A 23,123-nucleotide genomic window follows, 5' to 3' on the forward strand; every position below is an offset into this window, starting at 1 on the left:
AAGGAAAGGTGAGATATAAATGAATGAATAAACCTGAGAGCTGAGGGAATAGTGACTTCCTCAACCCACGGAAAGCACATATTTGTCATGACTAAGGTATTTGAGGGCAGAAACTACTAGAAACTACTGGAAGTTTATAGAAGATTCTGGAATGTACTGGAAGACTCTGGAAGGTTTATATTGTTTTGACTAACTCAGGGTCACGTGGAGCCAGGAGAGATAAATTCCTGGGCTCAGCGAGCTGCTTTATCTCTTTGCTCACTTACTCTGCTTGTGCATTGTATGGAACAAAGTTTTTGCCTCAGTAAAGTTTCTCTTTTACTATAGATCTTTGACTCTGCGTGGTTCCTTTTCATTTACTGTGAGACACTGCTGTTTGTCAATATTAGCAGGGAATAAAAGCTAGGAGAATGAGTTATGGGGTCGACACTGGCCAGGCCTGATTTGGCTCGGCTCAGACCTGTTGCTGAATCCTCCTCTTCTGCTGTCTTCCTTTTACCTCAGGCGGCCCTTTCCCAGGTGCTCAGAGCGAAGGTCCCGCAGCAGAAAGAAGACCCTGCTCCCAGTTACCACGTAGTGACCCACTTCACCCAAGCCCGGCCCGATCAGGCCGAAGCCCAGGTCATGTTGGGCCACCTGTGTGCCCAGCTGAGGAAATTGCTGCCGCATCCTCCAGCCCCACCCAAAAGCTACAGGTTAGCATGGCGGCCATTTTGAGGAGCCTGGTTTATCAGGGGTGACGTTGCTTCACCTGCAAGTTTCTGTGTAAGAGAATAAGAGGGCTGCTCTGTTTCCTTTCAGGGGGCTGGTTGGCCAGTTTGACTCCCTCCTCCATTCTGTGGCCCTGTCTTTGAAGCGACGCCAGTCTCTGGTGGTTTTGGTGGATGGCGCTGACCTTACCTACACGGCCGGTGGGCAGCTGGTTTCTGATTGGCTGCCCGAGGAGCTGCCCCAGGTGAGCCCTCACCTGTGTGTGAATATAGCATGCATCCTTTCCCACCAGCCACATACAGATGATGGCCCCAAGTTCCCTTGCACCTGCTCTTTGCATGAACCTTCTGTCTTTTCTCTGACTCTCCCTGCAGCGAGTCAGCCTTGTCCTCAGCGTCTCTGAGGAATCTGTACTCCTTGGGTCTCTCAAGCGGCGGAAGGACGCCTCCTTCATTCCCCTTGGACCTCTGGACTCCCCTGACCGAGTTGCCATGGTCCGCAAAGACCTGGCCTTGTATGGCAAAAAGTTGGAGGAGTCGGCTTTCAACAACCAAGTAAATGGAAAAATGAAATGTTGTGTTTGGGGGTTGAATTATTTGATGGTGTGGTCTGGAAAGCTATAAGTAAGCTGTGTAAATTCTGGGACCTGGACTGTTCTGCACAAGTGTGGGATTTAAATATCAGTTGTAGGGTCCCATGTCCAGGGCTGTTCAGCCTTTTCCTTTTGATTAAGTTACTAGTCCTCAAGGAACGGAAAACATGTGAGCAATTCCTGGTATGGTTATGGAAAGAAATGCATGTGTTGGGGTTAAAGAGAAGGAAGGATGCTGTTCTAATGAAAGTCTAGTGCTTGCTTGCTTTCCCCCATGTAACATGGGTAAAGCACATGCAGAATTTCGCTCCTTGCACCGTGTTGACTCTTGAGCACCACTTCTATGTCAGTGCAGGTTCCAGATCAGCTGTGAAGTGGTTGGTCTTTGCTTGTTGCTCCACCTGTGTTTCTTCCTGATTATTAATGAGAAAGAAGCAGGGAAGAAAAGAAGTGGTTTTTCTGGGCTATTCAGAGCCAGAGGAGGGCCTAGTAGTGGCTGGAGAACTACCGAGTCCTGAATTCAAATTCCGACCCTGCCATGTAACTCTCTGGGTGACGTTGGGGCCAGCCACTGTCTCTCCTTGGCCTAACCTATCTTGCAAGGATGGTTGCGAGGATAAAAAGGGCCACCTTGAGCTCCTTGGAGGGACGGTTGGGGTAAAACGTACTAAAACGTCCATGCTTCTCCCATTTCCCCCTCCAATGATAAATTCTCCAGTGGTTAGAATGGAAATGGGGAGCCTTTTTTAGATTCAAGGGATGCATCACTACCTGGTCAGTTTCCTGGGTCCCACATGCCACTGGTGGGTGGGGAAAATGGGTGGAGCAACAGATGTAAATTTTAGATGTTATATAGTAGACTGGTTCATTCACACAATCACATGTTCCTTTCTGTAGGCAAACAAAGGGCATTATTGGAGTTGAAGCACACATTTTAGCTAGGCAAAAGCACCCAGAGGGGCTGGTGAAGGCTCCAAGGGATAAATAGAAAGGCTTGGGGAGCTGCTTTTGGGGGGGCCTGGGGCCTGAGGTTGTCCCCTTGCCCAAGTAGAGGATGCTTTGAAGCTCTTGATTCCGCCTGTTTCCCTACAGATGCGGCTGGTGCTCCTGAAGCGAGGCTCCCGGCAACCTTTGTACCTGACCCTGCTGACTCAGGACCTGCGGCTCTTTGCCCTGTATGAGAAGGTGAGGCAGCTGTTGAGACGGATCATGGGTTGGGGAGGAGGAACGATGAGGCATCGCATGGCTCCAGACCTCAGGGGCCTTTCTGCACTGTTGGATCATCTGTTTCTTCTCCTTCCTCCCCCCCTTATCCACAAGCTCTCGGAGAGGATCCAGAAACTGCCTGTGTCACTGCCTTTGCTGCTGCAGCACCTGCTGGGCTGCCTGGAGCAAGATCATGGGGAGGAGATGGTTTCTGTTGCCCTTGTGTGTCTCTGGGCCAGCAGAGATGGTAAGTCCCGCGCGAGGGGGAAATTTAATGGTGACATTGCGCACAGACCAGAGGCTATTGGGCCTGTGAGGGCCACACCAGATATCCTTCCCATACTGCCATTTGTGATTATTTCTGTTTGTGATGGTCTCTGGGCAATTGTCTGCTTTCGATAATTCCTCTACCTGTAAATATTTCAGGGGAGGCACATTGCTTTGTTTCCAATCTGAAATCCTTCCAACTTTTCAAATACCACAGATGTGACAGGGGAGGCAGTGGGTTATAGTGCTTCTGTTGCAATATAGCACAAGAGTACCCCTCCAGACTTCAGCAATGGATTCACCCTCGCCATCATTTGGCTGGGCTGTCCCAGCCATTCTGGACAGCTTCCAATGCATAATAATAATAATAATAATAATAATAATAATAATAATAATAATACCTCTAACGTTAAAAACTTCCTGATACAGGGCTGCCTTTGGATCTCTTCTAAAGGTTGCATAGTTTTTTGTCTCCTCAACATCTGATGGGAGGGCGTTCCACAGGGCGGGCACCACCACCTAGAACGCCCTCTGCCTGGTTCCCTGTAACTTCACTTCTCGCAGTGAGGCAACCGCCAGAAGGCCCTCAGAGCTGGACCTCAGTGTCCAGGCTTGGGAAGCAATGTAGAATGACAAACAAAAGCAGGATGATGTTTGGATGGTCTGGCGTAAATCACCACTAATGCACTATTATCAGCAAAATCCACCCACAACAAACACCCACACACCCAAACCAGTCTGCAGGGTCCTACTGTGTTGTATCTGAGGCAGAGGTGGCCAGTGTTTCTGATTACATTTATCTGATGGCCTGCCTTCCAGTTAAATGATTCTTAGAATAGTTTACAGGCTACATAGTCCTCTGACAGATGCACGGGGTCAGGTCATGTTTCTCTTCAGCTCTACAACCCCAGGGCAGGCAACTTCCAGTACATTTCCGAGCACAATTCAAAGTGTTGGTGCTGACCTTTAAAGCCCTAAACGGCCTCAGTTCAGTATATCTGAAGGAGCGTCTCCACCCCCATTGTTCTACCCGGACACTGAGGTCCAGCGCTGTTTAGGGAAGCTTTTAATGTTTGATGTATTATGGTATTTTAATATTTTGTTGAAAGCCGCCCAGAGTGGCTGGGGAAGCGGGGTATAAATAATAAATTATTATTATCATCATCAGAGTGTTCCTTCTGTCAGGGAGGGGAGAAGCCTGGTCCCTCCTACAGCTGTGTCTCTCACTGATAGGTAAGGGGCAGGCTGATTTTCCCTCTTATCCCCCCTAACTAAAAAATATTTTTTTTGGAGGCTTGGATACAATGTCATAGAATTCTAGAGTTGAGAAGAGACTCTGAGGGTCACCTAGTGCAACCCCCAGCAATGTAGGAATATGCAGCTGTCTCATACGGGGATCGAACCTGCAACCTTGGCATTAGTAGCACCATGCTTTAACCAACTGAGCTATTCAGGTTCCAGTGGCACTTGATCTACATTAGGGGATGCTGGGAATCATAGGCCTGGAGGGCGCAGATTCCCCTGCCCCTGGGCCTACTCTTAGATAGATGACTGTGGTCGTAACCCTCTGCAGGTCTCATGGAGCGAGATCTCTACACCATCCTTGCTGACTTGAAGGACCTGAATGGGACTGACTTCACCATGGAACACGCCATCTGTGTCGAAAGACAAGCCAGGAGCCATCCCATGGCCCCCTTCTTTGACTTCCTGCGGAGCCTGAGGGGGTGAGTAGTGATATTAAATTCCCCAGAATAATCTTTTGGAGAATATTCTCTAGAAATGGATGCTTCTTTGAGGGATGGGGTATAAATAATAATAATAATCATCAATAATTTATTATTATTACTATTACTATTACTATTACTATTACTATTACTATTATTATTCCTGTCATTGGGGAGTTGAGACTCGGGCTCCCATCCTTGGCCCTGGGTGGAGAATACTATCCAAGCACATCTAGGTAGTTTTTGAGAGCTCTGTTTTTGGGGAGCACTGGGTTTATCACTCTCTGCTGTCACCCCACAGCTTGCTTGGGGCATGTGGCTCCCCCTCAGGGCCTTCAGGCTCTCGGCTGCATCTCTCCAGCGCCCCCTTGAGGATGGCAGTAGAACGGCGCTATCTGAAGAACTCAGGCTTGGACTACACAGCTCATATGCTCTTGGCAGGTAACCCTTCTCACCTTTTTGGTACTATGGAATTCTTGGTCTTTGGCTGCTTTTTTCTTTCTTTTTTAATCAGCAGGTTGAAATGTGGCACCTTTCAGCAGACCTTGGTAGTACTCCAACCAATCTCTAGGTGGCAGCCGGCTCAATAGGTCAGAAAGGGGTGTTGCAGTTCAGCCAAGTGGCCTGTAGTGGGCACTAACAGAGCAGTTGTCTCGGATCTCTCTTGTTCTTACAGCTCATTGGTGGAAACTGGTAGGCTTGGACGATTCCTGGAACCAGAACTGTGAGGCAGAGGCCTTGATGGCCCTCCCCTATCACATGGTAAGTGATGACTCTGCTAGCCATTGACGACTGGGGAACTAGGAGGCCATGTTGAATAATATTGAGACCGGAGAAGCCAGTATAAGTTGCATTTTCAGCTGAATTTAGGGAAGCCACTTGAAGCATCTGCTGTGTTGAGCTATTTCATTGATGCTTTTGTTTGATTTGCTCATTGCAAACAGCTCAAAGTCTGTAATTTTTGATAATAAGGCTGATTTGCAATGGGAGTTGAATAATTTTGATTGCAACTGTAGATCTCAAGATTACCAAGACGAAAATTGGGGAGGGGGTGGAGAGACTTGAGAATAGAGCTGTTGTATGGAGGTGTGGATCTGAACTGTGTATGCTTCAGCGAAATGAACATCCTCCCGTTTATTTATCAAAATTGCCACCCTCTTGCAAAACCTGAGAGTGGTGTGTGGCAACACAAACCCTTTAAAAGCAATAATCGCTCTCCATAGTGGAAGGAATTTCGATCCTCAACCTACCTATTCCAGTCACCCACTCTTTTTAAATGCGGTTATTATTAGCTTAGTGCCTAGAACTGTCAAGTAAATTTGTGAGCTCTGCAGATGCCTTCTTAAACCACACTCTCTCGTCCATTAGGCCCAAAGTGAAAACTTTGAAGTGCTGGGTTCTCTCCTGACAGACCTGAGCTTTGTGAGCGCTCACGTCCGGCTGGGTCTCCTCCACAGCCTCTCTGAGGCCTACGCACTCTATGGTGAGCCACTGATGCCCCCTAGTGGCTGGAGTGGGGGTAGCAGTTCATAAGGTGCCATTGTCCCCCGTTGGATTAGAGGTTTGGAGACTAAGCTGCTCTCTTCCTGACCGAGATGAGAAATTTGCAGGCTGCGTATTGGCAAAGCTGCTCCTGGGCTTGGCCAGAATGCAAGGCAGCACTGCGGAAACGCAAAGGGTTGTTTCAGGTCAGATGGACATACTGAGATGTGAATTCATCCAGTCCGCCTCCGTTGAAAAAGGATTCTTTGGCCTTTTCAGAGACTGCGTCTGACTTGGAGGTCGATGAGACTGTGAGGACCTTCCGGGCCTTCCTGCAAAGAAACATGGGGCTGCTTTCCCAGAATCCTCTGCTGCTTCTGCAGCAGGCAGCCAACGAACCGCACGGCTCATCGCTGTGTGTTCAGGCTATGAATGAGCTCATTGACAATGGGAGGCCTATTCTGAAATGGGCTAACAAGCCCCAGGAAGCTCAGAAGACCAACAGGTAATTCTACAAAGTATTTGCTGTACTTCATCTTTTCCTTTTTCTGTAAGGCTCACGGATCTTGTTTTGCTTCTTCCCCCCCCCCTCTGATGCCCAACAGCCTTGTCCTGAGCCTGCCTGCCACTCCTTCTTGTGTCTCCGTTGCCCCTTCTGGAAAGCTGGCTGCTGTGGGCACTGCTGATGGAATCCTGCACCTCCTGGATGTAGAGACTGGGCAGGTAAGAACCTGGTTTGATGTGTCCCACTTAATAGCACCCCCTCACATAACACACACTAAGTAGCTGCCAGGCCTAAATTGCCGCTTTGCGGAGAACATAAAAACCACTGGTCCATCTTGTTTGCACTTGATGGGCTGCAGTTATTCAGGGCTTCAGACAGTGGCATTCCCAGCTAGGGAATGCTGGGACCTTCTGCATTTTCTACCTGTGAGCCCAGGAGCTTGATTGACGTGTGTGTGTGTGTGAGAGAGTGTGAGTGTGTGTGATGGTTTACAAAGACTGTTCTGAAGTTCTGATGTGCCCCACATCCCCTCCCCAAATACCTAGGAACTGAAGTCCTTGCTGAGTGCTTGTGATGGGATCTCAGCCTGTGAGTTCCTGTCGGAGGTAACGGTCTGCCTCGGGGCCTTCAATGGACGCTTGGAGCTGTGGAGCCTGAGGGAAGGGTGCAGGTAAGCCTCTCCAAAACGGTGGTCTGAGCCGGTTCCACAGCACAGATGGTAACGGCTGCTCGTTGTTTACCTGTGAGGCAAAATGAGCAGCGGTGGTTTGACATGAGATTGGCTGGAGGGAAATGTCTCCCATGGATCTGTGGTGCTGGAACACCAGGCAGGGCACCCAGATTTAGATGTTCCTCACAAGGATCTGGCAGTCCACGTACCAATTAATAGCCAGGAACCATGTATGTTGCAGATGGTGTTTAAAAACATTCCTGTTCACCCAGGGATTTGATGATGATGATGATTGATAATTTTATTATACCCTGCCCACCAGGCTGGGTTTCCCCAGCGACTCTGGGTGGCTCCCAACAGAATATTAAAAACATGATAAGACATCAAACATTAAAATCTTCCCTAAACAGGGCTTTCTTCAGATGTCTTCTAAAAGTCAGATAGTTGTTTATTTCCTTGACATCTGGTGGGAGGGCGTTTCACAGGACAGGCGCCACTACTGAGAAGGCCCTCTGCCTGGTTCCCTGTAACCTCACTTCTTGCAGTGAGGGAACAGCCAGAAGGCCCTCGGCTGTGGACCTCAGTGTCCGGGCTGAACAATGGGGGTGGAGACGCTCCTTCAGGTATACTGGGCTGAGGCTGATTAAAATGTATTTATTTTTATTTATTCATTCATTAGAGTGGGATAGACATTTTGAGGAGAGCATTCCTGGATCAGGCCCAAGTCCAGCATCCTGTTCTCCACATTGACCAAATAGATGCATGGCTCTGGGAAGTTTGCAAGCAAGACCTGAGGATAATCAAATCCAAAATGGCCGCTGTAGCTAATTTTCTAATTCTTAATTTTTCCAGTATCTTCCATCCTGCTTCTGGTTTAATGTTGCTTGACTAGCTCAGCTGGGTGCCAGCTTTAAGTGACATGTTCCTCTTTTCATTTTGCTCGCGGGGTGTTTAGGCTCATGGGCACAGATGCCCATAAGACCCAAATCACGGATTGCTGCACCAACGCTGGCTGCAAGCTGCTCGCTACTGTCTCCCTGGATGGCCACCTCAAGGTATTTGCTCTCTTCCAAACTTTTCCTTTCAACTTGTTTCTGTCCCAGCTTTGAGGGGGATGACGGCCATTTTGACAAAGGCCACATGCTAGAGCACTATTACACTGCTTTAAACAGTTCGAAAAGTTGAAGAATTCTGGAAACTGTAGTTTAAGAGTGCTGAGAGTTGTTAGGAAACCCCTACACACCTCACAGAGCTACAGTTTCCAGAGTCCCCTGGGAAGGTGGATTGATTGATAAACCACTCTGGGGATTGTAGTTCTGCCAGCAGTTTACTTGCATTATCAGGGTATAGAGGTGGGGACAGATACTCTGTCGTGTGCAAGTAATTACAGAATGCTTCCTTAAGGGGATGGGAAAAACTTATGGATTGCCAGTAGTGACACACTTTTATTTTTTAACAGGCCAGGAATCCTTTTAGTATGCAGTAGCAATAACACTTGTTTGTAATTTTCTTTTTCAGCTCTGGGAATCTACTCATGGTCAGCTGACACATGAACGAGACTGCTTGTGTCCTTTGAACTGTGTGGCCTTTCACCCCGAGGGTCAATTGGTCGCCACCGGAGGGTGGGACAGAACTGTCACCGTCCTGGATGCTACTGAGATGAGTGTGACCTCGGTGAGGAAGGGGGAAATATTCTAAATATTGTTGGTTAGGGGTGGGTTAAAGAGATCAAGACAATGAAAACAGAGGCAGCTTTCAGATTTAGTCTATTTCAGAGATGGGAGAATCTGTGATCTTCAGATGTTGCAGAACTCCTATTAGCAAAGTCATTTAAATAACACAGCTGGAGTCTGGAGAGAAAAGTCCTGATAACACTTGACTGAGGAAAATGAACAAAGCAGCATATAATTTGAGAAACAGAAAATAGGGAGACATACAGGGGAAAACTCTCTCAGAACTACACAGCCAATCAGAGCATGTGCTACCTCACTAGAAATCATGCCACTCTGTTAAGCCTCCTCCGTACCTGGTTAGCTGTCTTATTGATAACAGAATTAACCTTTAAGTTACAAATTGAAGCATCCCTGCTGTTTCACTTCTGACAACCACAACTCCCCTGATTGCCTCTGCTGGCAGAAGGGGCAGATGAGAGTTGCACTCCAGCCACATCTGCTGAGTCACAGGTTCCCCATCTTGATGCACCTCCTACAGAACGGAGCAGCTTTTTTGACTCCTGTTTCCCCTTACAGGTGATGAAAGGCCACGATGCCTCCATCCATTCCATTTCCTTCTCCTCGGCTGGAAATGTTTTGGCAGCAGGAACCCTGATGGGATCTGTCCATCTCTGGTCGTGGCAGGAGGCTGTTGTCTTGAAAACATTCTCAAGTCACTCGGGTTGTGTCTCTGTTGCTCTGTTCCTCCCAGGGGGTGAACTGCTCACAGCAGGAGAAGATTGCAAGGTGGTATTATTATTATTATTATTAATAATAATACTGTATTGATTGGGAATGGGTGGAATGTTGGGAAGAAGTATACGGAGAGTTGGGTGTATCCTTTCCAGAATCTTGGGAATTGTAGCTCCATGGCGTGGTCACTCTTAACAAACTACAGTTCTCAAGATACTTTGGGAGGGCAGCAGGGAAGCTATGACTGTTCATACAAGGTGTGACCGGAAAGTTCGGTGAATGGTCACAGAAATTGGACAGCGAGAAATATTCGAACGTACATTCGGCATTGCAAATCCACAAAATGCTCACAATTGTGCATGGAGATGAAGCTGTAACTTGAAAGACAGTGTGTGAGTGGTTTAAGCATTTCTGTGAAGGGCGGCAAACCATCGAATATGACCCCCGGTCTGGCAGACCGTCGACGAACAGAATGTCGGCAAACGTCGACAGAGTTCGTGAGTTATTGATGTGGGATCGGCGTTTGTCTGTTCAAATGATGGCGGAAGAATTGTATATTCTGTGTGAAATCATTGCTGAGGTTACTGAGTTGTCCCACCCTCCATATCCTCCCCATCTGGCCCCACCAGATTTCTTTTCCCCCAAAACTGAAATCTGCACTGAAAGGGCACAGATTTTCCAACATTTCACACGTCCAAAGTGCTGTGACAAGGGAATTGAAAGCAGTACGAAAAGAGGACTTCTCCAGAAGCTTTCAACAGTTCTATGGACGTTGTCAACGGAGCATTGTATCAGAGGGGGCCTACATTGAAGGCCCGTAAGGCATGTACATTCGAATATTTCTCGCTGTCCGATTTCTGTGACCATTCACCGAATTTTCCGGTCACACCTTGTAGAATCACAGAATTACAGAGTTGGAAGGGACCCCTGAAGTGTTTAACTGGGATAATAGTGCTTTAAACAGTGTGGATGTGGCCACTGAAGAGAGAGAGAGAGTGTTAACATTGCAGGAGGGATCTCTTCTCAGTATGATGTGTGCATGTCTTTGTGCCTAGCATAACTGACTTTGTGCGTTCTGAGTTGCAGGTCCAGCTTTGGGCAGGTCACCAGGGGCAACTGTGCTGTACCTTGCGGTCAGGAGTCTCCTCCCCAGCTCTGTGCACTGCAGCCAATCCTCATTGCAGCTGCTTGGCTGTGGGGCACCATTCAGGAGACCTCCGGGTCTTCACACAACTTTGGCGTACGTTTTGCATTTGTCTCCTTAAGCTATTTGAATCCTTGATGAAACCCTGTGGCCTCCCATATGTTGTTGGATTTCCGCTCCCATCAGCCTTGCGGTGGTCAGGGAATATGGGAGGTGCAGTCCAACAACATCTAAAGGGCACCATATTTGCTGTTCCTGGTGTTAATAATAGTAATGATGATGTATATGCTGCCCATCTTACTTGGTTCCCCAGTAAGAATTGCTGCCCAGGTGCAATTCTATCCTGGAGGACTGGTCTTCAGCGCTCCCAAGTTCTTCCATTTTATTTCTGTCTCTCTTAGGCACTCCACTGACCCACAGTGCTGCAACGGGGGTTGCTTTCTGTAGCCTGGCCTGGCTGGACAGCCTCCACCTGGTTGGGGGCAGCAGAGACGGGTCCCTGTACGTCACAAACACCTCCCAGTACACCCGCCTTTGCCTCCGTAAGCTGCAAGGCCACAAAGGAGCCGTGACGGGCCTCGCCGTCTTCGAGAAGCTGGTGGCGTCGGTGTCAGGTGAGAAGAGGCCCCTGGTGGGAGGCGTTACGTTGCTTGCCTTTCTCCATCCTTGCCTCTCCTTAGGGCTTCAGCCAGAAGTTGTAGATGAAAGGAAGGGAGAGTTTGCAGGGCTGGATAACGCAGGGGTTGATTTAGATGACCTAAGTAGCTTCTCTTTTGCCTTGCAAACTGCATGACAGTGGAAGGAGAGAGGGAAGCTTGTAGTAAGAGGCAGAGCTGATGCGGGCTTTGGGCTTAGGCTCCAGTTATCATGTGGGCCCATTGTGTTTTCCCCCCCGTCTGAAAATCCTTGGCGATCCACTTTCAGTCATTGTAGGACTACATTGAGTTTAGATGGACCCAATACTCTTGATAAGAGCTTCTTATCTTCCTCCAATTCCTTCCTTCCTTTTTCTCCCTCTCCCTCTCCCTCTCCTGTTGTATTCTGGCTACTTGAGAACTGCTTGTGTTGAGATTTTTCCAGAGCCTAGGAAGTGATTGGTGCCTCAGGGTTGGGTGCCCCTCCCTGGCTTGCTTCTGCACTTTCTAGAGTAGGCCTTCAAAAAGTTGGCTTTCTTTGCTGGCCCAGTGACTTGGCTGGTCATGAAAGTGGAGCAACTTCTATCAGAGCAACTAGGGCCCTGCATTGTCAAAGTCTGTGGGGAGAGCAAATGCCAGAGACCTAGACGGAAGCAGCTTGCTGCAGTCGCCATGTTGTTAGGGGTGTCCATGGCAAAGGAGAAGCTGGCTGCACAGCCCTGTCTTCCATCTGGGTCAGTGAGGACTGAGTAGAGTCCCGAGGGTCAGACACAGAGGCCTGGAGGCCTCCCCTCCTGATCCCTCAGTCTGAGGCCTCCATTCTTTCACCAGAATTTCCCCCCTCGTATTCTTTTTCTCTTTTCTAGAGGATTTCACTGTCCAGCTGTGGTTTTCAGAGACTCTGAGACCAACGGATCCTGCTGCAGATGCTGAAATCTTGCCCCTTGCTGTCCTCCGGGGTCACACCGGGGGGGTTACATGCTGCGCCTTCAGCCTTGACGGCCGCTACCTTGCCACAGGAGGCAAAGACCGGGTGAGTAAGCAGAGGGCTCTTCCACAAGGCCCAGCAGGGGTGGCACAGAGCTTCCTTGATCTTCCCCTCGCAAAGCATACCCCCGAATAGATGTTGATATGCGCTCAAAGCAATTGTGAGGCTCAGCTGGTCTAACTAATATCTCAGTGGTCAAGCCTGTGCACCAAACGAGAAACCTTTGCAGGATACTTCTTGGCAGAGGAGATGCTGTGGCAGAGGCAGAAAACCCTTTTCAGCCTAAGGGGGGTCACATTGCCTCTGAGGCAACTTTTTGAGGGCCACATGCCAGAGTTAGAAGCGAGCAGAGCAACAGATGTGAATTTTGCCTCTTGTGCAGTGAGCAAGTGTCTGTACCCATGTACCCCGCTCGGTCCTACATCCAGTACAGCAAGCGGCACTGTCGGAGTTCAGTGACACACATTCCCGTCAGGCAAAAATACTCAAGGGAGGGTACAGAGCAGAGACATGGAGTTTGCGTGGCCTGAGGAGAGTCCTGAGGGCCACACAGAAAAACCTAGAGGGCCACATTTGGCTTCCAAGCCAGAGGTTGGTCATCCCTGTGATATGAAAAGGCAGAAAGGGGGGGGGGGGAATTACTGCTTTTGGAGGCGGAGCAGAGTAAGGAACAGGGTAAAAGACTGGTGTAATGTTAACAAAAGGTAGGTTCTTTATTTTTTTCACTGTGTTCTGTGTTTCAGGCCTTGTTTCTCTGGGATGTCAGGGACCCCTCCCAGAAGACCCCTTCCCTCTGGCGCTCCATGCTTTTCTGCCACCAGGACTGGATCTCCTGCTGCGCCTGGACAGGCCCCATGTTGGTGAGTTTGGACGGCCACCGCACAGAGTGGGTGGGTAGGTGGGCTTTTCATGCACGAAGAATCCCAGAAATGGAGGGGGTGGACCAAACAGAGCCAGCTTACGACCCTTCCCAAAGGGCAGGTCTGGGCACCCACCTATTTAACCTAGCAGCTCTTTGCAGTAGCTCATCCTGCATGCAGTTGGCTCCTGCATGCAATGAGTGGGGAGGAAAGCTAGTGTTTGGGCACAAGGGAAGCTAACAAGCTGCTTTTGGGTTGTCTTGGACTCCCAGCTCTCATCAGTTGCAGCTAGCAGGGCCAATAGTGGACATTTATTATTTGGATTCAAAGGATGGGAAAAGGCAGAAATTTCAATTCTGGCCTATATTCATCATACTTGTCACCGTTTCCATTACGATGCAGTTTGGTTTCTGCTAAACACTACGTGTCTTCTGTTAAACATAAATTACAAAACTGTCTATATAACTTACGTAACTTACGTTTATTTGAGTGTCAAAATGATGGCAAAAAGTCGTCAATTACATATCCTTTGTGGACTTCCAAACAACGTGAATGAATCCCATTTGACTAATTTCTGTTCCTGACAACAGGCAGACATGTGAATTGCAGCATTTGTTCACTTCCTTTTCTACGTTCCTCTGAATTCTCTGGCATCCCTAGGCCCCGGAGCAGGCACCAGTGAAGGGCCCTTGTCAGGGTGTTGGGACGGTGGCAGCTGCCCCAAGGATGCTAGGTGCTGATACTGGCCTTGATGTGTTTGGTACCCTGGTGATAACTTGCCGGCTGATTAATTGAAACACCTGATTCCTCCTGTCATCTTCCAATGGGGAAATTGAGGTGGTTGGGAGTATCACCCACGGCAGGTCTCCTAAATCTAGCAGCCTCTGATGTACATCCCACCATTTCTAACTTCCTGCCTGTCCTTTGCATTGTTTCCCAAACAGCTCACTGGCTCCAATGACTGCACTGTCTGCCTCTGGGATCCCAAAACTGGCCAGCGCCTCCAGGAATTCCTGGGCCACCAAAGCCCAGTATGCAGTGTCATGAGTGAGGTAGGCAATAGAATCCTTCTGAGGCTTCGTCCTTCATTTTCCGACCTTGGCCCTAGACGCTTTCCTGAATTCTGCAAAGCACGCTAGGTTGGGCTTTGCGGATTCTAAAATGAAGAGGCGGCAAGTCACAGAACATCCTCTTCATCTGCCTGAAATGGCACCTGAGGGGACAAACTAGATGTCATGTTAAAGACATGTTTGCTTTTAATGTGCATATTTTTCTGGGTGGGGCTGGAGGGAGTTGTACTCCAAAACCTCTGGGGAGTGCCAGGGTGGGTGAAGGCTGCAAGTAGCAACGGCGGTGGGTGGGAGAAAAACCTATCTAGGTTGCCTTCTCTTCCCCTCCTGAAGAGAATCCCTCCTTTTTTGGAAAATGCCATATTTGCATTGGGAGGAAATCTCCCACAGATACCAGCCACCACAGCGAATCCTTACGTTAAATAGCAAAAACAAAGAATCACTGCTGTACAGGTTAAATCAGAGCATTGGAAGACACCAGGAGCTGGTTTATCTAGTACAGCCCCTGTCAGTGCAGGAATCTCTTGCCCAGCTTACCATGTTGCATAGTTTGGCCTTGAGTGACTTATGGATGCCATTAAAAAAAAACCACAGTGCTGTTCCCAGGTCCATTCTAGTCTCCCCAACTCTATTATTGACCTTGTCTCTGTGGCCTATCCTGCCTTGGCTCCCCTTTGACACAACCAGTCCTTCAGCCTGGGGTAGAGAAACCCTTTTTTCATCCTGGGGGCCACATTCCTTTCTGGTCAGGCTTCCTGGGGCCACATGCTAGTGGTGGAGTGGAGCAACAAATGTAAATGTTCCCTGCACCATGCCCTCTTCTCCATCCATGCAAGCAAGAAGCACTATCAGAGTGCAAGGGCCTGTTCCACCCAGGCAAAACCACTTGGGGCAGTGAAGTGAGGGGTGCGGCCTGCAGGGAGGAATCCGACGGCCGGATGCGGCCCCTGGCCCTGAGGTTCCCCATCCCTGCCTTAACTCTGTGCATGGAACGCTTGTTGCAGTCGTCCTCTGGATAAATATGCATGGCCTTGGTTCATCCCTTGTTGACCGCTACTCTTTCTGGTTCCTTTGACAGAAAGAACATGTGTTCTCCATGGGCAGGGATGGGATGCTGGTGGCGTGGAACCGACAGGGGCTGGAGATGACTCGCTTCCTGGCTCACCCTGACCGGGCCAACCACTGTGCAGGCTTCAGAGATCCACGTAAGATACTTCAGCCACCACTTTTTGAAAATCTGGGGAAGGGAAATGAGCTCTGAAATTCTGGTCTCTGTTACTTGACCATATGATACATATGATAAATGCATATTTGCATTTATTTTAGATGAGCATATGGTTAAGGTTCACACGAATATGTACAAGTTTAAATGCTCAAATTGTTCACTGTCCAAGTAAGGTATTGCAAGCATCCCTTTCAAGACTGTAGATCTGAGCTGTCTAGCAGATTTTGAACTTGGTAATGTAAGAATACCAAGGTCTGAAATGGGGACTGTGGGTTGCTGAGCAGTTTGGCCTCTCTGAAGAAGCTTAGCTTAATTACGTGACTGAAGACCTTTCTTTGGTTCCTGCAAAGTCACCTCCCCGTGAGAAAGTTGGCTGTTTTATTTGCCAGTTAGATGAGGAAGATTTTAGTGAATGTGGAAATAATAATAATTTTATTATTGGTCAGATATGATTTTATAAATAGCCAGAATTAAAGAAAAAATGTGAAAACAGATTTTCAAAGTGGGGAAGTATTGCCCTTAAAGTTGGGGAGTGAGGGGTATTGTCACTTGGAACAGCTGACCTGCTTTTTGCCCTCTGCCCTACTTTCATAAGCATGCTGTTAGTACATTTATTTTATTTTTATTTTCACAGGGGGGAAAGAGTTTATTTTGGCTGCAGCTGGTGGTGACGGCACAGTGAAACTTTGGAAGCCCCTGAAGGTGAGAGATGGGGGGAGTGTGTGTGTGTGTGTGTGTGTGTGTGTGTGTAGATTTGATGTACTAAACTAACATTTGCCAACCTTGTTCTCTCCAGATGTTTAGACTACAACTCCCACCAGCCCCTAGCCAGTGCCCTGTGCTGTCTGATGGGAGTTGTAGTCCAGAACATCTGGAGAGAGCACCAGGTTGGCAAAGGCTGCCCTAAACAAAAATGCCCTTGAAAATTTGGCTGGTGATTTGACTACTCAAAGACTCTGCAGTTACTTGCGTTAAGGGCAGCCTGTTATCCATAGTTGCCTAATAAATATCTTAACGTTTACCTGTTAGGCTCTATTCCCACCCACCCCAAAAAAACAAACCACAACCTCTTGGCTACACTTGTAAGGCTGGGCAAACCAGCCACAGCAGCAGTTTGAAGGTCTCGTAAATGTCATACACATCGCCTCTTCTGAGGCTGTGTACCCAACACACCTTTTAAAGCACATTCCAAGCACACTCTTTCCCTCAAAGGATTCTGGGCACAGTAGTTTACCCCTCGCAGAGGGACAAGTCCCAGCAGCCCTTAACAAACTACAGGGCCCAGAATCCTCTGAGGGAAAGTGTGCTTGGCATGTGCTTCAAAGGTACAGCTTGGGCACACCCTGGGCTTGTCGGCCTCTCACAAATAGGGCATGCATGAGGGGAAAGTGACAAAAGTTGGCTGAACTTCAGAGCTGCTGGAACACTTACTGAGAACTAGGTTAGAATATGGCTTAAACTCTTCTTAACTGATAGATCAACAAGATTCTTGTTGTTAGTGGATAGGAGCCAACCTGGTCTGCCCTGCACCTGTTGTTGTTGTTTAGTCGTTTAGTTGTGTCCAACTCTTCGTGACCCCATGGACCAGAGCACGCCAGGCACTCCTGTCTTCCACTGCCTCCCGCAGTTTGGTCAGACTCATGTTCATAGCTTCGAGAACACTATCCAACCATCTTGTCCTCTGTCGTCCCCTTCTCCTTGTGCCCTCCATCTTTCCCAACATCAGGGTCTTTTCCAGGGAGTCTTCTCTTCTCATGAGGTGGCCAAAGTATTGGAGCCTCAGCTTCACGATCTGTCCTTCCAGTGAGCACTCAGGGCTGATTTCCTTAAGAATGGAGAGGTTTGATCTTCTTGCAGTCCTGGGACTCTCAAGAGTCCCCTCCAGCACCATAATTCAAAAGCATCAATTCTTCGGCGATCAGCCTTCTTTATGGTCCAGCTTTCACTTCCATACATCACTACTGGGAAAGCCCTGCACCTACACCATACACCTACACCCTCGTGGGCAACTCTTGGCACCTAGACCCAAGCCCTGTTCTGCCTCCCAGCTCCTTGCTCACTCGTTTCCTGTTTCCTCGCAGCTGGCGGAACCTGACGTCTTCCCTGGCCACTGCGCTGCCATCTGTGGGGCTGCTGCTACCCCAGCATCTTCCTCTTTCCTGACAATATCCAAAGACAACACAGTCCGAGTGTGGGCTGCCCCCAAGGAAAAGGGTTAGTATCGGGGTAGGGGGCCTTCTCGCAGCTCCCTGCTCTTCCTGCATTTGTAGGTCGAACCAAAAGGTGGGCTGGGCCAGGGGAGCCCAGTTGCTTGTGTTTTGCGTCTGTTACCAAAGAGCCCATCTGCCTTATACCGAGGGAGGGCATTGGTCCACCTAGCTCAGTATTATCTATGTGGGTTGGCTCTGGGCTCTCCAGAAATTCAGGCAGATTCTTCCTAGCCCTCCTTGGTGATTGAAACCGGGAGCCTTCTGCAATGCAAGGCAGTTAAGCTCTCCCACTGAGCTTACAGGCCTCCCCACATTTAATGACCAACTTGGGTGTGTTCATTTGTTGTCAGAATTTTGTGTCCACATGATTAAACCAGCTGTGTTTGGAGTGGAGGGTGGAGAGATTTCCAGCTGACCTCTCATGACGACACATTGTGGCTCCACCCTTTCCCCTCACTGTGCACATTAGGGTCGCACAAACACCATCCATTTCAAGCACACACCCCAAGAATCCTGCAAACTACCCCTTCACAGAGCTACAATTCCCAGTGCCCTTGACAAACTACGGTTCTCAGCATTCTTGGGGAGAAGTTGCATGTGACCAAATACGCTTTTAAAAACTGCAAATTGGTTGGTCTTGCTGAGCTGTTTCCCCCCTTGCTCACCAGCAGGAGCCGCCAAAGACCTTCCCTCTCACCAGGGTGCCGTCACGGCCTTGGCCTGGTCCCCCGATGGGGACTTCGTTGTGTCTGGTGGGGAACGCGGAGACCTGGTCCTCTGGCACAAAGCCAAGGCTGTGGAGAAAGTGAAGGTAAGCCCAAGGGCACTGGACTCCCCAACATCATCTGAAGGGCCACAGCTTCCTCACCCCTCACTTCTCCAGTGCCGGAATGAAGGCTTGGAGGGAGAAGCCGCCACCTGGTGGCCATAGAGTTGTAATGGATTCTTGAGGGTCATTCAGTCCCAATCCCTTGCAGTGCAGGAATCTTTTGCCCATTGTGGGGCTAGAACCCACGGCTCCAAGATTGAGAGTCTTGTGCTCTACCAACTGAGCTATCCAAATGCACCTTGGGCTTCGTCCGGCCCTTCGGTATAGCAAACGGTTGCATGAGTGGCTTCGCTTCTTTCACCATCCAGGCTGGCCAGCGTTGCATCAGTGCCTTAGCTTTCACTTCCGCCCGCACCATCCTTGTGGCAGCTGATGGGATCAACCTCTGGTACATAAGCAGGCAGCGCAATGGAACCATCAGGTAAGGTTGCACAAACCGTCCCAGGACTGCTGGGTCTCCAATGTGAGCCACTTGTCCTGGGAGTACCTGACTGCACAATGGAGCTCTCAGCCCCATAACCAAGAGAGAGCTCCTCCAGGCCTCTGCTTCTCCATAGCTGTGTCTCCACAGCATGTCGCTGATCCTGATTTTTTTTGTATTCTTCTCTCTCTGTGTATTTCTCCCTTTTCCCATTGCACAGCTTGACCCGCAAGAAGTGCTTGCGCCAAGCAGAGGAGTCTTCTGCGCTCTGTGTGGGGGTGCTCAGGCCCAGCGGCCCCATAGTCCTAGGAATGGCCGACGGAGACCTGCTGGTGCTGCAGCCTGGAGCCGAGAGCTTCCAGCAGAACCCGTGAGTTTGGAGAACGGTGGCCCTTGAGGGGCTGGGGAAAGACATCTCTGGGTGGTGGAACAGTCTTACTTCCATGGCTCCAGTGCTGATCATCTTCACCTCCATCCCAGATACACAGACAAAGTGTGGGATATCCAGCAGCACGTGAGCTTTGACATATCTGTGTCCGAGGAAGAGGAGGAGGAGGGGCATATCTTTCACATCTGGGACTCTGTGCACAGCCCAACCTTGTTCAAGATGGTGAGTGGCCACTGAGGCAAGGCCCAGATGGGAATCGCCACAGGATTTGGCCAATTGCTGAGCTCTGAACCTGCCATGCTGCGTCTACCTGCATGTTGTTGTTGTTGTTTAGTCGTGTCCGACTCTTCGTGACCCCCTGGACCAGAGCACGCCAGGCACCTCTGTCCTCCACTGCCTCCCGCAGTTTGGTCAAACTCATGTTTGTAGCTTCCAGAACACTGTCCAACCATCTTGTCCTCTGTCGTCCCCTTCTCCTTGTGCCCTCCATCTTTCCCAACATCAGGGCCTTTTCCAGGGAGTCTTCTCTTCTCATGAGGTGGCCAAAGTATTGGAGCCTCAGCTTCACGATCTGTCCTTCCAGTGAGCACTCAGGGCTGATTTCCTTAAGAATGGAGAGGTTTGATCTTCTTGCAGTCCTGGGACTCTCAAGAGTCTCCTGCAGCACCATAATTCAAAAGCATCGATTCTTCGGCGATCAGCCTTCTTTACGGTCCAGCTCTCACTTCCATACATCACTACTGGGAAAACCATAGCTTTAACAATACGGACCTTTGTTGGCAAGGTGATGTCTCTGCTTTTTAAGATGATGTCTACCTGCATAACCCCTGCTTATTATTGGTGGATTGATTGCATTGACATCCCACCTTTTTCTCAAAGGGAGCTCAAGGGGACTTTCATGGTTCTCCCCCATTTCATCCCCACAGCAACCCTGTGAGGTAGGCTAGGGGTAAGTGGCTGACCCAGGGAGCTCCATGTGGGGGACTTGAGCCCAGGTTTCCCAAGTCCTAGCGGAAACTATGTACAAAGTCTCCTGATGCCTTTAACACTTTGAAAGAAGTGCCCAGGGATAATATCAGCTCAGAAAGCAGCTCCTTTGGTGGCTTTAACCAAGCATATATGTGTGCAGGCCTCAGGTCTGGGGGTGGGGGGGTGGTCAAATGTGGTTCTGCAGGCCTCCCCAGATTGCTCATCCCACATCTGAGCTTCTTGCTACCCACCCTCATTCCAGGTACTTCCGGTGATGTCTGGTTTTTGCAGGAATTGTTCCACCTAGCTGTCCAGTCCAAAAGGAGATCCTGCAGCTCAGTTGTCATTGTGGCACGGCTTCCTCAGTTGTTCTGTGATGTTGCGCCTTTGGTCTGACCAAGCTCAGAACTCCTAAGTCAGGTGGGAGGTGGGTCTTCTGCCAGGAGAGGCCTGCTAATTTCTTGAGTTGCCCTTTCCTCACCAGAGCCGTCTTCTGTTTGTTCCTTTAGAGGGTAACCGAATCTGGGAAGTTAGAAGACACAGACGCCCTGGAGAAGATACCATGGGTACCCAAAAGGCCCTCTGTTTGGGTCACTGTTGCCCGGCAGGTCAAAGGTGAGGCTGAGACCAGGTTCCTGCTTATCCCGGTCTCAGTTTTATGTTTTTTTGAGAGAGACTTTTGCTCAAGCAAAATGCCACTCTTGCGCTCAGAACCTTCTTGTTGCTTAATGTTGTGCAGACATATTTGAAACTCTGGGGGCATCCCCTGCTTGGCAGCCCCAGAGGAGCCCATGTTGATGGCCTGCCTCTGGAATGAAATCACATTTAATGGGCTTAAAACATTTGATATCTAAGATTCCAACGAGGTGCAATAATTTTGTAGGTTGTAACTGGGTGGAGAGTGGCATGGTGCAGGGGTAGCCAAAGGTCACGCTCCCTAAAACTCCAGACTGCAATTCCCATAGGCCTCAGCAAGCATGGAAGTTGTATTAAAATGAGATCTGTCAGGCACCCTATTGGCTACTCCAGCACAGAATATAAAAAGCCCTGTAAAAGACAGCAGAAATCAGTTTGCATTAGAAAGGTGGATGCGTAAGTGGTAGATTTTGGATACGGGCTTGTGGGACCTGGTTGGCCACTGTGAGAACAGAATGCTGGACTATAGGCCTGATCTAGCAGAGCTCCAGCCAATTTGAAAGGAGTGGAATTAGGGTTGGAGAGAGAGATGCACTCTTTATTCTGGCTTTTCCACTGGGGCAGGTAAACTCCTATTATGCGCAGACTCTGAAGGATGCCTCTGGACTCAGACCCGGCAGACTGAGGAGAGAGTGGATAAATGGAAGCCTGACGGCTGGCAGAGGAAAAAGGCAAGTCCTAGGGATGGGGGGAGAAGATAGGATGAATGGGGACCCACCTGCGCCTGAATCATCAGCCTGAGCAGCAGCCTGAGATGCCTCCCGGGTGCAATTTTGAGTCACGTGCCTGTGGAAGTGACAGGGATTTTGAGCCCTTGCCTACCTCTGGGGCCTGATCCAGTTTGGAGATGCTTCTTTAGAGTTCACTTGCAGTGCATCCACATCTAGGGGAACTGCAGTTCTGTAAAGGAAGGTCGTTTTAGGTCTCTTAGCAGGAAAATCTAAGCTTCCTCGACAAACCTACAATGCCCAAGGTTATGCAGTGTAAACCAAAAGAGTAGAAGTTGCTTACAAAATGATCTTAGGTTTGTGGCATGGATGCAGTTTGTTCTTCTGGTGGAGCAGGAAAATCCTGCCTTGTGGGGAACAGTGGAAAAAGTCCACTGGAATTCTGCCGACTTTGCTTTTTTTGTACCACAAACCAGACTCTTAATTTACATGCTATTTTTTAATGAGATGAAACTGCCCTGAGTGCATTACATACATTCATCATGCTGTGTTTAGACTGGTTTGTTTTTAAAATGTGAACCACTTTGAGCACAGATGCATTTTAGTAAACACAGTCTAATAGTTAGTATGGCTGTGAGTATGCAAAGTGACTCTAAAAATGCACTCGGGGCTTGAGAACTGGGACTTCCTTAATTGGCCTGAATCCTCAGGGTCACAGAGAGGGTGGGGTAAGGCAGTGTGATCTCTCTCTCTTCCCCCTGTGGCCCCCAAGGAAGCACATTCCAAGCCCTAGCAAACTTTTAAAAAAATTCTTCTGGGTCTGTTGTTACTAGATTCACAATGACAAAATCACAGCCCTGCATGTCCTCGGAGACAGGATTGTAACAGCATCACATGACCGAGATGTGAAGATTTGGGATGGCAACACTATGAAACTGGTGAGTAACTTCACACTCCCCTTCTTCTCCCAGTGGGACATTTCTTACATCACACTTTTAGTATGTTTATGTTCCAAAACTGGCACAGTTAGGGTGTTTGGACTAGAGCTGTCCAATATAGACACACCATAAAGCACATGGCCTCCTCCAAAGAGTCCTGGGAAATATAGTATAAGGGCTCTGGGAGTTGTAGCTCTTTGAATAGTTAAACTACAGTTCCCAGGATTCTTTTGGGGTAAGGAGTCATATCTTGTATGCCTTAGCCAAGTTTAAAAAAAACAAAAAACACTATCAATTTGCTTCAGGATATAAATAAAGCACTATATATATATGAATTCGAGGGACGCGAGTGGTGCTGTGCATTAAACCACAGAGCCTAGGGCTTGCCGATCAGAAGGTCGGCGGTTCGAATCCCCGCGATGGGGTGAGCTCCCGTTGCTCGGTCCCTGCTCCTGCCAACCTAGCAGTTCGAAAGCACGTCAGAGTGCAAGTAGATAAACAGCATTTCCGTGTGCTGCTC

General features: G+C 49.0%; 1 protein-coding gene and 1 non-coding gene across 4 annotated transcripts in view; one reads left to right on the forward strand and one right to left on the reverse strand.

Annotated features, from left to right (window-relative positions):
• The window catches only part of TEP1 (telomerase associated protein 1), a 48,889-nt gene extending 26,645 nt beyond the window's left edge, over positions 1–22,244 (forward strand). For 2 of the 3 annotated variants that reach the window (XM_053360596.1, XM_053360598.1), the window contains exons 25-53: positions 505–695; positions 802–955; positions 1,086–1,265; positions 2,396–2,488; positions 2,624–2,756; positions 4,350–4,500; positions 4,802–4,941; positions 5,177–5,262; positions 5,869–5,983; positions 6,262–6,487; positions 6,588–6,705; positions 7,033–7,157; positions 8,113–8,212; positions 8,676–8,831; positions 9,407–9,616; positions 10,649–10,802; positions 11,108–11,320; positions 12,208–12,374; positions 13,073–13,189; positions 14,134–14,241; positions 15,338–15,464; positions 16,119–16,186; positions 17,566–17,698; positions 18,363–18,505; positions 18,832–18,944; positions 19,165–19,314; positions 19,425–19,554; positions 20,811–20,916; positions 21,562–22,244. In XM_053360596.1, coding sequence (XP_053216571.1) covers positions 505–695; positions 802–955; positions 1,086–1,265; positions 2,396–2,488; positions 2,624–2,756; positions 4,350–4,500; positions 4,802–4,941; positions 5,177–5,262; positions 5,869–5,983; positions 6,262–6,487; positions 6,588–6,705; positions 7,033–7,157; positions 8,113–8,212; positions 8,676–8,831; positions 9,407–9,616; positions 10,649–10,802; positions 11,108–11,320; positions 12,208–12,374; positions 13,073–13,189; positions 14,134–14,241; positions 15,338–15,464; positions 16,119–16,186; positions 17,566–17,698; positions 18,363–18,505; positions 18,832–18,944; positions 19,165–19,314; positions 19,425–19,554; positions 20,811–20,916; positions 21,562–21,698 — 4,044 coding nt within the window. In that variant the 3' untranslated portion in view covers positions 21,699–22,244. The remainder of the gene's footprint in view (positions 1–504; positions 696–801; positions 956–1,085; positions 1,266–2,395; positions 2,489–2,623; positions 2,757–4,349; positions 4,501–4,801; positions 4,942–5,176; positions 5,263–5,868; positions 5,984–6,261; positions 6,488–6,587; positions 6,706–7,032; positions 7,158–8,112; positions 8,213–8,675; positions 8,832–9,406; positions 9,617–10,648; positions 10,803–11,107; positions 11,321–12,207; positions 12,375–13,072; positions 13,190–14,133; positions 14,242–15,337; positions 15,465–16,118; positions 16,187–17,565; positions 17,699–18,362; positions 18,506–18,831; positions 18,945–19,164; positions 19,315–19,424; positions 19,555–20,810; positions 20,917–21,561) is intronic. The other variant, XM_053360597.1, reaches the window with a different exon arrangement.
• TRNAE-CUC (transfer RNA glutamic acid (anticodon CUC)) lies at positions 18,685–18,768 on the reverse strand. The gene has a single exon. It is a non-coding gene; the product is annotated as a tRNA-Glu (tRNA).
• Positions 22,245–23,123: the final 879 nt, after the last annotated feature.

The sequence above is a fragment of the Podarcis raffonei genome, chromosome 13 (genome assembly GCF_027172205.1).
Source record: "Podarcis raffonei isolate rPodRaf1 chromosome 13, rPodRaf1.pri, whole genome shotgun sequence".
Lineage (NCBI taxonomy): Eukaryota > Metazoa > Chordata > Lepidosauria > Squamata > Lacertidae > Podarcis > Podarcis raffonei.